The sequence below is a fragment of the Mirounga leonina genome, unplaced genomic scaffold, assembly GCF_011800145.1.
Source record: "Mirounga leonina isolate KUSES-001 unplaced genomic scaffold, KU_Mleo_1.0 Mir_242, whole genome shotgun sequence".
Classification (NCBI taxonomy): domain Eukaryota; kingdom Metazoa; phylum Chordata; class Mammalia; order Carnivora; family Phocidae; genus Mirounga; species Mirounga leonina.
In genome coordinates this window covers 567,383-583,798 of record NW_023270627.1, presented here as the reverse complement: position 1 = coordinate 583,798, position 16,416 = coordinate 567,383, and the positions used below count along the sequence as shown (strand labels likewise).

General features: G+C 39.5%; 1 protein-coding gene across 1 annotated transcript in view; it reads left to right on the top strand.

Moving 5' to 3' along the window:
• Positions 1 to 16,416, top strand: part of MYO3A (myosin IIIA) — a 221,092-nt gene that overhangs the window by 166,403 nt on the left and 38,273 nt on the right. The window contains exons 27-29 of the mRNA XM_035029490.1: positions 121 to 244; positions 5,471 to 6,374; positions 8,351 to 8,495. Of these exons, the coding sequence (XP_034885381.1) occupies positions 121 to 244; positions 5,471 to 6,374; positions 8,351 to 8,495 (1,173 nt within the window). The remainder of the gene's footprint in view (positions 1 to 120; positions 245 to 5,470; positions 6,375 to 8,350; positions 8,496 to 16,416) is intronic.

Here is a 16,416-nt window from a genome sequence, read left to right as displayed (position 1 = left end):
TTTGGAGTCTTTAATTTTCCTCTTTGACATTGATGGTCAAAAAAAAATGTTTCTATTCACTTAAGTAATGTTTTTTTTCTTTATTCTAATTAACACAACCCCGGGCCTTATATGTTTCAGCTGCAAGAGGACATCTAGTCAGGAAACAAAGGAAAGAAATTGTTAACATGAAAAACACAGCAGTAACAACCATTCAGACCAATGATCAGGAATTTGACTACAAGAAAAACTTTGAAAATAAAAGGTATAATGATGTTCATTCTTAAACCATTTTGACATTATACATTTCTTCAAATCTGTAAAGTCAAAATAAAGTTCAGTCTTTCTTGCACCTAATCAGGTTCCTAATACTGATCCATTAAATGTCAGTGAACACCCAGTGGCCACTCTTGTGTTCTTTATCCTATTTGGGAGTTCATTGACATTTCACACTGATGATCACCCTTTCCTTCTACAGTTTTTTTTTTCTTCCTAGGCTTCTGCTAGATTGCTCTTTACATTTTGGCTCCTAATTCTAAGTATCCTTTGCTAATTCCTCCTCTTCTCCCCATATTTAAATCCTCCTTCACATCTAAATATCATCATCTCTGGGCTCTCTCATTCATTCCCATGGCCTTAATAACCAATATGCCATTAACTCCTAAACTATAATCCAATCTTCAAAACATGGCACTTTGCCCTTTCTTCTCTTGAGCCTTTATATAATATTTCTAAGTGCATATTAGCAGATCCTCCTGAATTCATTCATACAGAAGGTTTTATGCTAAGCTGTAGGGACACGTAGATAAATAAGACAAAACCCTGATCTTAAAAATAGCTCATAGAATCATGGAAAGGAAATATAACCAATAAATACATGATTCAAGAAACACAAGTTAACTCTGCTATAAAAATATGCAAAGGGTGCAGTAGGGACATTGATCTCGGTAGGGATTAAGGGAAGGGATGTAAGTATGTAGATTTTGTCTCATTGATAAAACTTGAATTGATGGAAAGATGAATAAGTTGTATCTCCTTGTAAGAGATAAAGATCATTCCATATCATGCAGCCATCAAAAGGAATGAAATCTTGCCACTTGCAAGACGTGGATGGAACTAGAGGGTATTATGCTGAGCGAAATAAGTCAATCAGGGAGGGCGCCTGGGTGGCTCAGTTGGTTGGGCAACTGCCTTCAGCTCAGGTCATGATCCTGGAGTCCCAGGATCGAGTCCTGCATTGGGCTCCCTGCTCAGCGGGGATTCTGCTTCTCCCTCTGACTCTCCCCCCTCTCATGTGCTCTCTCTCTCTCTCTCATTCTCTCTCTCAAATAAATAAATAAAATCTTAAAAAAAAAAATAAGTCAATCAGAGAAAGACATGTATCATATGATCTCACTGATATGAGGAATTCTTAATCTCAGGGAACAAACTGTGGGTTGCTGGAGTGGTGTGGGGTGGGAGGGATGGGGTGGCTGGGTGATAGACATTGGGGAGGGTATGTGCTATGGTGAGCACTGTGAATTGTATAAGCCTGTTGAATCACAGACCTGTACCTCTGAAACAAATAATACATTATATGTTAAAAAAAAGAAGATAGTAGGAAGGGAAAAATGAAGGGGGGGAAATCGGAGGGGGAGATGAACCATGAGAGACTATGGACTCTGAGAAACAAACTGAGGGTTCTAGAAGGGAGGGGGGTGGGGGGATGGGTTAGCCTGGTGATGGGTATTAAAGAGGGCACGTTCTGCATGGAGCACTGGGTGTTATACACAAACAATGAATCATGGAACACTACATCTAAAACTAATGATGTAATGCATGGTGATTAACATAACATAATAAAATTTTAAAAATATGAAATAAAAAAAATTTAAAAAAAAGAAATTTAATGATGATATAATACTGTTATTTAATATACATTCCATAGTCAAGTTCCCCGATTGTCCTAATATTTTACACGGCTGCTTTAAAAAATCTAGCATCCAAAGACAATACATTACATTCAGTTTTCACATTTTTAAAGGCTTCTTTAAGGAAATTCCCAAGCCTTTGTATGTGAGTGTGTATGTGAGAGAGAGAGAGAGAGAGAGAGAGGGAGTGTGTGAGTGGGTGTATGTATTTGTAAATGCGTGTGTGTGTGTGTGTGTTTTATGCCTTTCACATTTTTAAAATGTCCCAGGTCAGATGCTTGGCAGAACATCCAGTCTGCAGATGCAGGGTGAACTTATCTGATTTCTGCCTCGGGACTAGATTCGGGTGAGCTGGTTTTGGCGGGAGTACTACATTAGGGATGCTGTGTCCTTTTTGGTGCATCACACCAAGATGTCATGGTGTCAGCATGTGCCATCATTCGTGATGTTAAGGGAGACACTTTTTTTTTTAATTTTATTATGTTATGTTAATCACCATACATTACATCTTTAGTTTTTAAGGGAGACACATTTTAAAGTCGCTTTGGTGAGAAGGGTCATTTCCTGCTGGAAACCCAGGCTGGAGATGGATTTCCCGTTGAGGAATAAAATGCCTTGTAAAAAAAAAAAGAGAGAGAGAGAGAGAGATAAAGATCATCCCAGCCCCAATCCCAGGACCCTTGTCTTTTTTTTTTTTTTTCCTCCAAATTTATTGGGACTGAATTGACATATAACATTGGGTCAGTTTAAGGTGTACAACTGATGATTTGATATACATATATATTGTGAAATAATTGCCACGGTAAAGTTAGCTAACATTTCCCTCACCTCAGTAATTACAACTGTGTGTGTGATAAGAACATTTAAGAACACCTCCCTTAGCAACTTTCAAGTCTATAATACAGCATCATTAATAGTCACCATGCTGTATATTAGATCTCAAGAACTGATTCATCTTTTTAAAAATCTCTGCTTCATTGAGGTTTTTACATATAAAATTAATGATTTACAGATAAAATTCTAAGATATTTAAAGTGTGCATCATGATGATTTGATATATGTATACATTGTGAAAGGATTTCCCCATTAATTCATTACTACATCCATCACCTTACATAGTTCTTTTTCATGCATTTTTGGTGAGAACATTTAAGTTGTACTCCCTTAGCAAAATTCATTTCTACAAAACAGTGATTACTCCCATGTTTTAGCATGGGATCCTCAGACCTACTCATCATATAGCTGGAAGTTTATATCGTTTTACCAACCTCTCCCTATTTCCCCCACCTAGCCCTTTTACAACCGCACCTCTCTGTTTCTGTGAGTTTGATTTTTCTTTTCTTTTTCAGATTCCACACATTAGTGATACTATGCAGTATTTTTCTTCCTCTGTCTGGTTTATTTCATCCATGTTATCAAGAATGGCAGGATTTCCTTCTTTGTCGTGGGTGAATAATACTCCATTGTATATATGTATACCATACCTTCTTTATCCATTCATCCATTAATGGACACTTAGGTTATTTCCATCTCTTGGCTATTACGAGAAATACTGCAATGAACATGGAAGTGCAGAGATCTCTTAGAGATAATTATTTTGTTTCCTTTGGATATACTACCAGAAGTCAGATTGCTGGTATTGCTATTTAGTTTTTTGAGGAACCTCCATATTGTTTTCCGTAATGGCACCAATTTACATTCCCACCGACACACAACATTCGCATTGCGTAAGGATTCTCTTTTCTTCACATGTTCACCAGTACTTGTTTTCTTTTGTCTTTTGTGATAATAGTCATTCTAACAGATGTGAGGTGATATCTCATTGTAGTTTTGATTTGCGTTTTCCTGGATGATTAGTAATGTTGAGCCCCTTTTCATGTACCTATTGGCCATTTTCGTATCTTCTTTGAATAATGTCTGCTCAGATCCTCTGCCCATTTTTAAATCAGGTTGTTTTTTTTCTATTGGGTTGTATGAGTTCTTTATATATTTTGGTTATTAACCCTTTATCAGATATATGAGTTGCAAATATTTTCTCCCATTCAGTTAGTCGCCTTTTCATTTTATTGATGGTTTCCTCTGCTGCACAGAAGCTTTTTCATTTTATGTAGTCCCACTTGTTTATTTTTGCTTTTGTTGCCTTTGCTTTTGGTATCAAATCCCAAAAAAACAAACAAACAAAACCATTACCAAGACCAAAGTTAAGGAGCTTACCACCGACATTTACTTCTAGGAGTTTTATGATTTCAGGTCTTATGTTCAAGTCTTTAATCCATTCTGAGTTGATTTTTGTAGTAGTGTAAGATAGGAATTCAGTTCCATTATTTTGCATGTGGCTGTCTAATTTCCCAACACCATTTATTGAATAGACTATCCTACCCCCATTGTATATCCTTAGCTCTTTTGTCATAAGTTAATCGACCATAAATGTGTGTGTTTATTTTGGGCTCTCTATTCTGTTCCACCGATCTTTTTTTAAATGCCAATACCACACTGTTTTGATTACTATAGCTTTGTGATATAGTTTGTTTATCTTTTTCTCATTAATTGTATTCTGACTAGTATAGGCATTCTCTGGGGGTATTATGAAGGTATTCAAAATACTAGTATAAGGCATTCATTGAAATTATGGGTTCTTGGTACCCCATCTAATTCTCTGGTCCAATGTTGTTATGCCTCTTGCATAAACCTAAAGATGCTATCGTAGGCCTAGGAAGTAGCCAGGGGAATTAGGAAATTTGAGTTCCGGTAACTTTTTCCAAGTTCAACTTCAAGACAGGTCCTTCTGTACAGATTACAAAAGACCAAAACTCTCTCCTGGCTTTCCTGAGCCAAAATAAAAAGTTTTTGGCAAAACACCCACAAGTAGCATGTCAGGGTATGTCAGGGTATCAGGTTATGACTTTTTCACTGTACCTTAGCACCCTTTTCAGGCCATACTGCTTTTGTGAGGGTTTTGTCCTCACCAAAAGAAAAAAAAAAAAGGCTATGTGGCTTTAAAAAAAAAAAAAAAAGCTGTAGAGAAGATGTTATCTTCAAGATAAGGGAAAATCACTTTGGAAGGATATTGGTAAAGTAACAACTGTGCAATTTTGGTCAACATATTATATGATCATGAACTGTAGCAGGGACACTGCTTCCCTTTAATTTTGTACAATATTCCCTGTGATCAGCAGACTTCGAGCTTATGAAATACAGCACATCAGCCTAGTGAACGTACGTTGCTTGCTAGTCTCAAATTTAGGCATATTTTCCACAACCTCTCCTCACTGTAGGTACTTCCTTTTGAAAAAGACATGTTTTGAAGTGATGAAATTCCCAGGATTTTGATGCCTCATTAGGTGAAAATACGCTAGGATATTTCTCATCCTAAGTTGGAACTGGTTTTATCATTATTTGAGCAGCCACCAGAAAGAACATTTGGGGAGCACTTGATTAATGTGACTTGAGAAGTTCTTACTCTGAGCTTTTTTTGCCCCTTTACTGTTGTCCCAACACCATGTAGCATGTAGCTATAGCCAGAAGAGGTAAGTAAGCTCCAGTTTAGTATCATATATTCAGATGCAATCTGTTTTACACAGGGAATCTTCTGTGAAGAAACAGACAGAAAATGCAGTTTCTACTAATGAAACAGTCATTCCAGCTCCAAACAATAAAGAAAGTACCTCTGTAGTGAAGAATTCTACTTTCAAAGCTGAAGAGGAAGGCACTCTGGCCATTGGAAATAACAACAGAGGATATCAAACTCAGAAAAAAGTGAATAACATGTTTGAGGAAGAGGCTAAGCAAGAACCACATCTAGTGGGGGACCCTTGGGCAGAAGGACACTCGCAAAAGAAGTATATGAAAGACCTGGAAGAGAACAGTAAGATAAGGAAAGTGGAGAAGGAGGAAACTGTGGTCCAGAATTACTACCAGAGGTATGCAGAGGAAAGGAATTCTGAAGAACCCAAAGCAGCATATCTAGAAAGGAAGGCCCTATCAGAAAGGCCAAGCTACCCAGGACTTTGGTCAGCGGAGAATGAGACAAAGCAGCCTTCTTTTAGAAAGACTTTGGAACCTAGTCTTAGCCAAAAGTCAGTCTATCAAAACACAAATAGCAAGGAAAAGGAAAAGAAGACATCAGTAGTGACCCAGAAGGCACCAGCCTGCAGCCAGCAGAGATGCCATCTGAGGCCAGGGACGGTCCGAGAGAGGCAGGCCGAAGCAAGAGTCCGAGCTCAGGAAGAAGACAGATCAGCAGTGTTCATTCAGAGCAAATACCGGAGCTACAAGAGGAGGCAGCAATTACGGAAGGACAGGGTGTCTTCTTTTAAAAACCAAAAGATTATTGCGACACCGACCGATGTAGCAAGAAATACTCATGATCTGTATTCTTATCCCACAAAACATGAGGAATCCTGTAATTCCAGGACAAAGAATGACAAAGACCCAAAAACAGTTTTAGAGAAAGAAGCATGTGATTTGGCCATCTTTTCAAAACAGGTATGTAAATAAACAGATTTATTTTTTAGTAGAAGTCTCTGGGAACTACACAGTAACTAAAGTAAACCTATAGTTCACTGATAACTGATAACGCTGTTTCATCTGTTTTTATGAAACTGCAAACCTCTTTTGTAATGTCTCAAGGGTTTTGCTATTCAAATAGCTATAATTCTTTTAAACAATGTGCCGTAAGAAATAATGTAAGATATGATAGAAATCTTATGTAGTAAGGAGACTAGTAGTCATCAGTTTATACAGCTTACTAAAATGCTCACATTTGACAATGCAAATTTCCGTATCTGAGATCTTTCATTATAAAGGAAAAAGAAAGTTTTATAAATCCTTTGAAGTCTATGCTTTTTCTGCCCCAAATTTTGAGCAGACATCACTAGGTGTCAAAATTAGGCATGTAGCCATACTCAGACATATGTGCAATGAAGATGAAAATCTACATGTTATGTCATGACAATGAGGAACCATAAAGAAAACCCACAAAGAAAGATTCCCTGTTGGAGAATATCTTGTGCCATGAGTAGGCATGTTTCAACTGTTTCTAGAAGGGGGCAGATGGCTTTAGGGCTTCTCATGGGGTGTGCATTGAACACTGATAAATCAGTACTCTGGAGGGAGACCACAGCGAGCAGCTCCTGGAAATGCCAATTCCAGATCTTGCTTTCTTTCTAGGTGTTTGACCTTAAGAAAATCACTTTGTATGTGGGCACCTTTATTTTCTTTTATGTAAAATGAAGGATTTTAACTAGATGACCCCTAAAATGCATATTATAAGTTAATATGCATTATCAGGATAATCAATAGCATATAAAATCATGGAAGAAATATCATTAGGGGCGCCTGGGTGGCTCAGTCGGTTAAGCGTCTGACTCTTGATCTCAGCTCAGGTCTTGATCTCAGGGTTGTGAGATCGAGCTCCACATCAGGATCCATGCTGGGTGTGGAGTGTACTTAAAAAAAAAAAAAAAAGGAAGGAAGGAAAGAAAGAAGGTAGGAAAGTAGGAAGGAGAAAGAGAGAGAGGGAGGGAAGGAAGGAAGGAAGGAAATCTCATCATGAGTTAGATCAAAGAGGGATTGCCTAATACTCATGGGTCCCTAAACTCTGCTTTTTGTCTCTGACAGTGGCTCGTGGACACCTCTTTCATGTTACAGGTGTGACCCAAACATCTCCAACTTCTGGCTGTTCCTAGAGTTCTTCCAGCCCCTTCCTGTTCTATTTTTTTTAAGGACATGGAAATAGAGAGTTTAATATACATATGGTCCTTCCTTTCCTTGGTGCATGTGTTTTCTCACACTAAACACCAGATTGGAGATTTGAATCCTGACCTGCTTTACGTCAGAGACGTTGAGGAGATACAGAATTACCAAGTCATCTCCCTAGAGCTGGCTAATAATGTCGCAGGAGTAGATTCAGTGCTCCACAGGGACGAAGCTAGAGGCAGCAAAGCAGGGGCCCCGCGTGCAACCCAGCAGGACAGCTGTGTTAACGGAGCCAGATGCAGCCCAGACGGAGGCAGAGGGGCCAGATGGAAAGAGAGGAACCAGAGGAGAGTGGCCTGAAGTGAGGCTGAGAACACTGGAAAGGAGAGGATGGGGTTAACCCAATCCAAGGCAACAGAGGGGTTCTTCGGACTAAATGGCTACAGTGTCAGGGACAGAAGCCAGGTCTCAGGAACGCTGGGAGGAGTTGATCAGGACAGAACATTCACATAGCATGACATGTTTGGCAGGTTTAAATGGAAAATGTGAGGAGATGCGCAAGTGGCACAAAGTGGGAGGAGGCTTGGTCAGGGGAGGACTTTTCCAGACCCTCGGTTTTCAGACCAGGGTCAGGGTGGGTTCTGGAGAAAACATATGTGAGAGTCCCGGGACCGTCAATCAGGCAGTTGCCAGACCCCAGGGTACCTGTGGAGCCCTCTGAATTCTTTTCCTTGATTTAATCTGACACATGACCTTCTTTTTAGATATCAAAGTTATCTGAAGAATATTTCATTCTGCAGAAAAAACTGAATGAAATGATTTTGTCACAGCAACTGAAGCCTCTTTATCTGGGTGTCTATCCTCATAAGCCAATTAATAGACGAATTTCTTCTCAGCAGTGCCTCTCAGGTAAAAATCAGTAGAGTTAGAACCTCCTGAAGGGAAAGGCAGTGCCAGATACTTTGTTGGTTTATTAGTTTCTGACCTTTATTCTATGGCAGGTTTGAGGTAATTATGTTCTAACTGCTTTGGGGAGAACCTTCATTTCATTCCATTTCTCAAACGTATATAAAAACTTTTCCAGAATGTTCCACACACTTCCTACTTTCTCGGACCTCATTCTCCTCTCTTTTCTTTTTTTTTTTTTTTCCTTCTTTTTTTCCTTTATATAGACTTTAACAAGAACTTGGCATATGTCACCAGAAGGGAATAGAAAGGGATGGAGTTTGGGGGAGTGGGGCAGGTTGCAGGTTTGATAAGAGGGAGTAAAAAATAAAATATATCTATTCCTTTTGTCAGTGTCTGCAACCTTAAGTAGAGTATGGAAGGTTCAAATCTCCATTCAGATGTACAAATCCAAATGCATTATTACATTTTCTTCTGATCAACCTAAGTCACACTGTGCCCCCATTTCACCAAACTGGTAGGGGATTCAGACTCAGTATTTATCAGGCCTTCCCCTCTCCAAGGTTGTGCAAAGGCCCTATGACCTTATACACCCACGAAGGGATCAAGTAGAGTCTGAGCTCACTAGTTATTTGCCCACATAATTACTCTTGGGATACCCATCTCCTCGCTGGCCTCATGACCCCTTCAGGTCAGGAACTGTGCTGCTATCGTACCTGGAAACTGCAGGAGGCACCTGGAAATGGTCAAGTTGGGAGTTTCAGCTGGTCCACACATGCTCTAGGTGGCCATCCTCTCTGCCGCCTTATCACCTCCCGCAGAGGCAGCCACTGATAGCCCTGCTGACCTCTGTCTGGGAGATCTGTATTTATTATCCCTCACTTTCTTTGAGGCTTCACACTCTCTTGCCACCTTGCCCCCTCCCTCCACCTGGACACCTGGCACCACCTCTGCAATGAGTTTGGTTCTTGCCAAAGACAGGAAATGCTGCTCCTCTCATGCAGCTTCTGTGAAAATCCCTTAGGCAGGGAAGTCCTAAGATGAGCCTGGCTATTGGTCTGATAGGGGAGGGAGGGAAAATATCTTAATGTTTCGGTCAGTTATCCTGCCACATTATTTTCAAGTCAAAAGCTGTAGTGAAGCTTTAAAAAAAAAAAAAAAAAAGAAGTGGCTCTCTGGCCCTTTCTAGCCACTGCTCTTAGGCACTGGCCCAGAACCCCTTGCTGTTAAGAAACAACAAGTCGGAGCCCAGATGCCCACTGGTTTGATGGCCTCCTATGACACATGCCCAGATGGCCTGCTGACAGAGGGGGGTAGGCAGGGACTTCAGCTTTTCTCTTGGTTATATGTGCGCAGCCCTGATGAGTGCAGGGTAGTGAGGTCCTGATAGTGTCTGAGAAGCAAGGGAAACCAGGCAGTGTTCCCTGTGTAAGCAGCTCAGCCCTGTGCTTAAGGGGAAGGGAGGGGTGGGGTGGAGAGGTAGCTTCCTAGGGAGGGGGAGATAGGGAGGGAGGAGAGGCTACTGATGTTTTGCTATGACTTACACTTTTAAACGTCTCAGGGACTCTGTGTGTGTGTGTCTATGTGTGTGTTTAACAAAAATTGTCTATATTTAAGGAGTACCACGTGATGATGGATACAAAATACACATAGTGAAATGATTACTACCGTCAAGCTACTTAACATATCTTCTCTTCACATAGTTACCATTTGGTGTGTGTGTGATGTGAGCAATCTTAGCAAATTTCCAGTATTCAGTACAGTATTATTAACTATAATCATCATGCTCTATGTTAGATCTCTAGACTTATTTATTCTACATAACTGCAACCATGTGCCCTATAACCAGCATCTCATTTCCCCCCACTTCCCCGTGGCTAGTAACCAAAGTTCTACTCTCTTCTTCCATGCATTCGATTTTTTTAGATTCTACATATAAGATCATGCATTTTTTTTTCTTTCTATGTTTCACGTATTTCACTTAGCATAATGTCTTCCAGATTTACTCATATGTCTTTGAGGTACTGATTTCATTTCCTTTGGTTATGTACCCAGAAGTGAGATTGCTGGATCATAGGGTAGTTCTATTTTGCATTTTTTGAGGAGCCTCCATATTGTTCTCCATAGTGGCTGCCCCAGTTTGCATTCCCACCAACAGTGTATAAGTGTTCCCTTTCTCCACATCCTCGCTGCAGTTGTTTCTCTTGCCTTTTTGATTATATGCATCCCAACAGATGTTGAAATGACATCACATTGTGATTTTGATCTGCATTTTCTGGGTGATGAGTGATATTGAACACCTTTTTATATACTATTGGTCATTTGTATGTCTTCTTTGGAAAAAATGTCACTTCAGGTCATTTGCCAATTTTTAAATTGGGGTTGCTTGTTTTCTTGCTATTGAGTTGTGTGAGTTCCTTATATATTTTGGATATTAACTCCTCATCTGATATTCACTTTTTACCTGATAGTTGGTTTGCAAATACTTTCTCCTATTCCATACATTGCCTTTTTATTTTGTCAATGGTTTCCTTTGCCGTGCAGAAGCTTTTTTGTTAGTTTCCTGAGCTTTTGGTGTCATATCCAAAAAATTATTGCCAAAGTCAATGTCAAGGAGCTTTTTCCCTGTGTTTTATTCTAGGATTTTTATGGTTTCAGTTTAAGTCTTTATCCACTTTGAGGTTTTTTTTGTGTGATGTAAGGTGAGTCCAGTTTCATTTTTTTGCAGGTGGATGTCCAGTTTCCCCAGCACCATCTGTTGAGACTACCCTTTCCCCTTTGTGTCTTCTGGGTGCCCTTGTCAAAAGTTAGTTGACCATATATGCTTGGGTTCATTTCTGGGTTCACTATTCTGTTCCATTCATCTTGGTGTCTGTTTTTATGCCAACATCATATGCTTTTGATACTATAATTTTATAATATAGCTTGAAATCAGGAAGTATGATGCTTCCAACTCTGTTTTTCTTTCTCAAAATTCTTTTTCAGAGACTTTGAAGAGATCTAAAGCAACAGAATATTATTAGAAAGTTGAATTAGTTCACTTTATTCTTCAATCTGACATTTTTTTAAATGGACCTAAGAAAAATACCAGAAATAAATTTTTAGCTTATATGGAAAGGATTATAATTCAGTGACATTTCTTTAACTTCATGTTTAGAGGGAGAGCCTTTTTGTTCTATGCACATGTAGAGAGGTTACATGCTCTACTGCACTTTTTTAAAGCTAACTTGGCAAACACCTGAGTTGTCCTGTGTCCCAGAGAGTAGCAGGGGAAGAGCCTACAAGAGAGAGTGAAGTGGCCTAAAGACAGAAGGACCTGGACGGACCTGACAACCCAGAACCAAGGAGAAAGGGAAGACATTGGCAGAAGTAGTAGATGCCAGTGACCAGAGACTAGATAGTAGTTACTCTCAGCAGATGCTGATGAAAATCTAAGAGTAGCTACAGAGCAGATGGATTAGCTTCATTGCTGCAAAAGCCCCCCAATCCCAGCTTGGATGTGGACCCGGGGAGAAAAGAGGAGGGTCAGAAACCTAAAATGACTAAGTTTACTCATAAGACACTAAGAAAATTGAAAGAGACTGAGTTTAACTCAGATTCATTAAAAATAATGGAACACTTGGGGCTCCTGGATGGCTCAGTCAGTTGAGTCGCCAGCTTGTGATTTCAGCTCAGGTCATAATCTCATGGTTCATGGGATCCAACCCCGCATCAGCCCCACACTAGGCAGGGAGCCTGCTTGAGATTCTCTCCCTCTGCCCCTCCCCCAATTCATGCACGTGCTCTCGCTCTCTCTCTCTCTCTCAAATAAATAAATCTTTTAAAAATAATAAAAATGTAATGCTAGAAAATGGAAATGAGCACTAAGATGTACAAATTAAGCCTAGTTTTAGGAAAATCAAGTTACATTTTTGTACATCTGAATTGTTGTACACTGAAAACTCAACCCTGCGATAGACAACTGCATTTTTTAAAGATCATCCCGATTGCATTGTAGGGATAGCATTTGATGGCACAAAGCATACACATGGAAGGCCAGCAAGAGATGATGGTGGTTTAGATGCAGTGGTGGCTGAAGAGGTGAACTGTTAGAAGCAAATGTTAGTCGATAGAAGACCTACCTGCCAGCTAGGCAGGTGGATAAGTGCATGGTAACAGAAGCCACGAGATCATTCAGGAAGTCCACTGACCGTGAGAAGAGAAGAGAGCCTAGAGGGAGAGTTCAGAAACATACAGATCAGGGAGAGAGGAACCAGCATAGAGGAACAACCAGAGAGGTGGGAAGAACACCGGGGAGCCCAGTACCCTAGAAGGCCCAGGAAGAAGGTTTTTAGGGTGTCATGTAGAATGATGCTGACAGAGCAAGTAAGAAGAGAATTATAAAATATCCACTGAATTTCCTATGCATTGACAAGTACTTACTAAATTCCCCAGAGTTTTTTTTAATGTTAGAATAGATACAAATGGAAAAGGAGATGCAAATAATCATTGTGCTACATTGGGGAAAATTTCACCCACAACATCTGCTAGGCTTTATCATTGGATATCATCTATATTCATGTATTTAAATGATCTATGCAACTTTCTAAAAAAATTTTATTGAATAGTTTATGGAAGTTTATGGCAAATACAGTTTAAAGAATTCCAACTGAGGTCAAAAACTGGGCCAGATATTGCTTTGTCAACTGTCAATATTTAATCCCTGCAGTGGTTCTAGATCCATTATTTTACCTTTAGATGTGCTTCTCTTACCTCAGGATAGGCAAACTCTATTCTAAGTTTTAGACTCTGGTTTTCTTTATAAAACAACGCAAGTTTGCCAATCTCCTAACCACATTTAAGCCAAGAATTCCCATAACCCATTCCCTATTTCTCCAGTTCTAGTGATTTTCCCACATATCTTCCTACACCTGCTGACATCACAAACTTCACACAGGTAGTCGGGTACACACTTGTTGGAGGGAGTAGATTATCAGTACCACAGTCAGTATCTACTTATCCTCAAAGTTATTCTGTGTAGATTAGTTTTGTCCTCCTCAAATAGATTTTCAACCCCAAACAAGCAGGACCATGTCATATATGATTCTATACTCACTTCTCTGTTACCCTATTTATTTTACATTCATCACACGGTAGACTTTCAATAACTACTTGTTAATTGGCCAGGAAGCTGCTTAATTCCCTTCAAGAATTATGGTAGAACAAAGTATAGTGGCCAGTGGAGTGAAGATTTGAACCTATGGTTTTTATAAAAACAAAAAATGTAACATTACATTCTTTAAATGTTTACTGATTTTTATATATTATCTGATTTTAAACCCCTCCATTCAGAAAAAAAGGCTCTTAAAAAAAAAAAAAAGGTTTTATTTATGGGATGCCTGTGTGGCTCAGTCAGTTAAGTGTCTGCCTTTGGCTCAGGTCATGATCCCAGGGTCCTGGGTTCGAGCCCCACATCAGGCTCCCTGCTCAGTGGGGAATCTGCTTTTCCTTCTCCCTCTGCCTGCCGCTCCCCCTGTTTGTACATGCACGCACTCTCTCTCTCTCTCTCTCTAACAAATAAAGAAATAAAATCTTAAAAAAGATTTATTTGTTTATTTTAGAGAGAGCGTGGCAGGGGGCAGGGGCAGAGGGAAAGGGAGAGAGAAACTCAAGCAGATTCTGTGCTGAGCGCAGAGCCCAGCTTGATCTCACAACCCTGAGATCATGACCTGAGTCAAAACCAAGAGTCAGACGCTTAACCGACTGTGCCACCCGGGCGCCCCGGGTAAAAAGGTTCTTATGATATATAGAAGTCCTGTCTCCTTCGATCATCAGAATACTAATCGCCAGATTTGGCACCCCACAGTGCAAGCAGCTGCCCTCACCTGTGGAGGCAGATTTAGGTGATGCACTCTTAACACAGGTTCATCAGGCCACCCCTGCAATACTGACCTTAATGGCAAAACGGGCCTCCCCATGAAAAATTTCACTTGGGAAACCAAAATCAAGCTCATTTACGAGTAATTCCATCATTAAAATAAGCCTAAGAGTCACCTGAAATTTTAATTCTTTCATGATTCTCAAAAATCTATAGGCATCTCCAACTATTTGCTCCTCCAAACTCTGTTGTAGGACTCAGTAAGCTTTAGCTGGATTCTGTAAAGTGGCCTGGGAGAGCTTCTTATCTATTCTAAAGAAAGCCCTAGGAAACATGGATAGTACGCGAAGGTAATTAAATTCTTCTTTTTTTTTTAAAGATTTTATTTATTTATTTGAGAGAGAGAGCACAAGCGGAGGGGGAGGGGCAGAAAGGGAGGGATAAATAAACTCCCCACTGAGCAGGGAGCCTGTTGAGGGGCTGGATCCAGGACCCTGAGATGGTGACCTGACCCGAAGGCAGGCGCTCAACCAACTGAGCCACCCAGGCACCTCGATAATTACATTTTTCAAGTTAATTTTAACAAGCTATAACCTTTTTCTGTAAGGTTTCTCTCTGTGTGTGATGTATTTTTTAATGTGTAGAAGTGTCAATGTAAAATAAATGTCCAAATGAAGACTGAGCAGCTAGTTATGAAGTTTAAAAATAAAATAAGGTAAGTACATGAACTACTTATTTTATATCTTTGTTTTGGTAACAGTTGTAATAAATTGAAACTGATAGGTGCTAACTGCACTTGCATTTCTATTGAGAGAAATGTAGCATAGGATATGTATGCCTAGAGCATAGCCATTGGATCATACATCTTAATACATGCGGTTGTATTCCTGAGTATACAATGACATTGCATTATTATGTTTTTCTTCTTAATCATGGTACACCTGGCAATTCGTTTTGACCATTGTGAAGAGAAGAAAAAAGATTAATTGCAGGACAAATTCTGAGAACACAAAAGCATATTTCTCTTTCTTTCCTTTTACAAAGAAGCTGTGACTATCCAGTAGGCTGTGATTTTTTTAATGGTTCCAAGGTTAACAAGTAAGGATGCTATTGTTATTCTCATGCTTCATTTACATAATATCAACAGGAAATTCACCACTAGATCAAAGCAGTCCCTTGCCATGTACACATACAGTGGATATAATACAAATGCTTTTAGGTTGCTTTGAGAGTAAATGTTGGGGGGAAAATCACAATTTTCCATTTATTTCTATTTATTTCTAAGTTTTTACGGCATTTAGACACGTGTAATAACCCTTAATACTTTCAGTTATTATGATGCAGATTTGATCTGCTTTGTTTGTTAGGATTGCCTGTCACCTTGCCATTGTGCAGAATGGCAAGGTGCAAAATGTGCAAATCCAAGAGTATATGTCCACCTGTTTCTGTAAACATGCTTACATTCATGTGAAAGCCAGGTAGCTCAAACAACGTCGGGTTATATATTTTATAGAATTATTTTTTCATTCAGGGTAAAAAGTAGAGATTTCAGAAGTTAGATTGCTTCCCACCCAATGCTTATCTTCCTGAGTTTATTTGCTATTCCTCTTTCTTTGTAAGAAGTAATACTAACTCTCCAAGTCTCTTAAGAAAAAAAGTCAGTATATAAAATTAAATGACTTTATTTACAATCTAACAATTCAGTGAGGATCATTTAATTACATATCAAATGCTAATCATAGAAAGGAATTTATCGCACATAAATTTACAGTCTGAAGTATGGATTTCTGATGAATTAACTGAATTAGTTCAGACGAAACACTTGACCCAGAAGCCTTTGATGGAAACAGCTGTACTTTTTGCACTCAAATTATTTCCCCCCATTCTATACTTTGTATTTACTCTGAACTACAGAGGACATGGAGCTAACATGGAAGCAGGAGAATAATGAACAATAGACTCCCCCTACCCAACTTCCCATTAAAGTTTTGATTAAAATGCATACAAAAGGGGAGGCTCCGTCAGTTAAGAGTCTGCCTTCAGCTCAGATCATGATCCCAGGGTCCT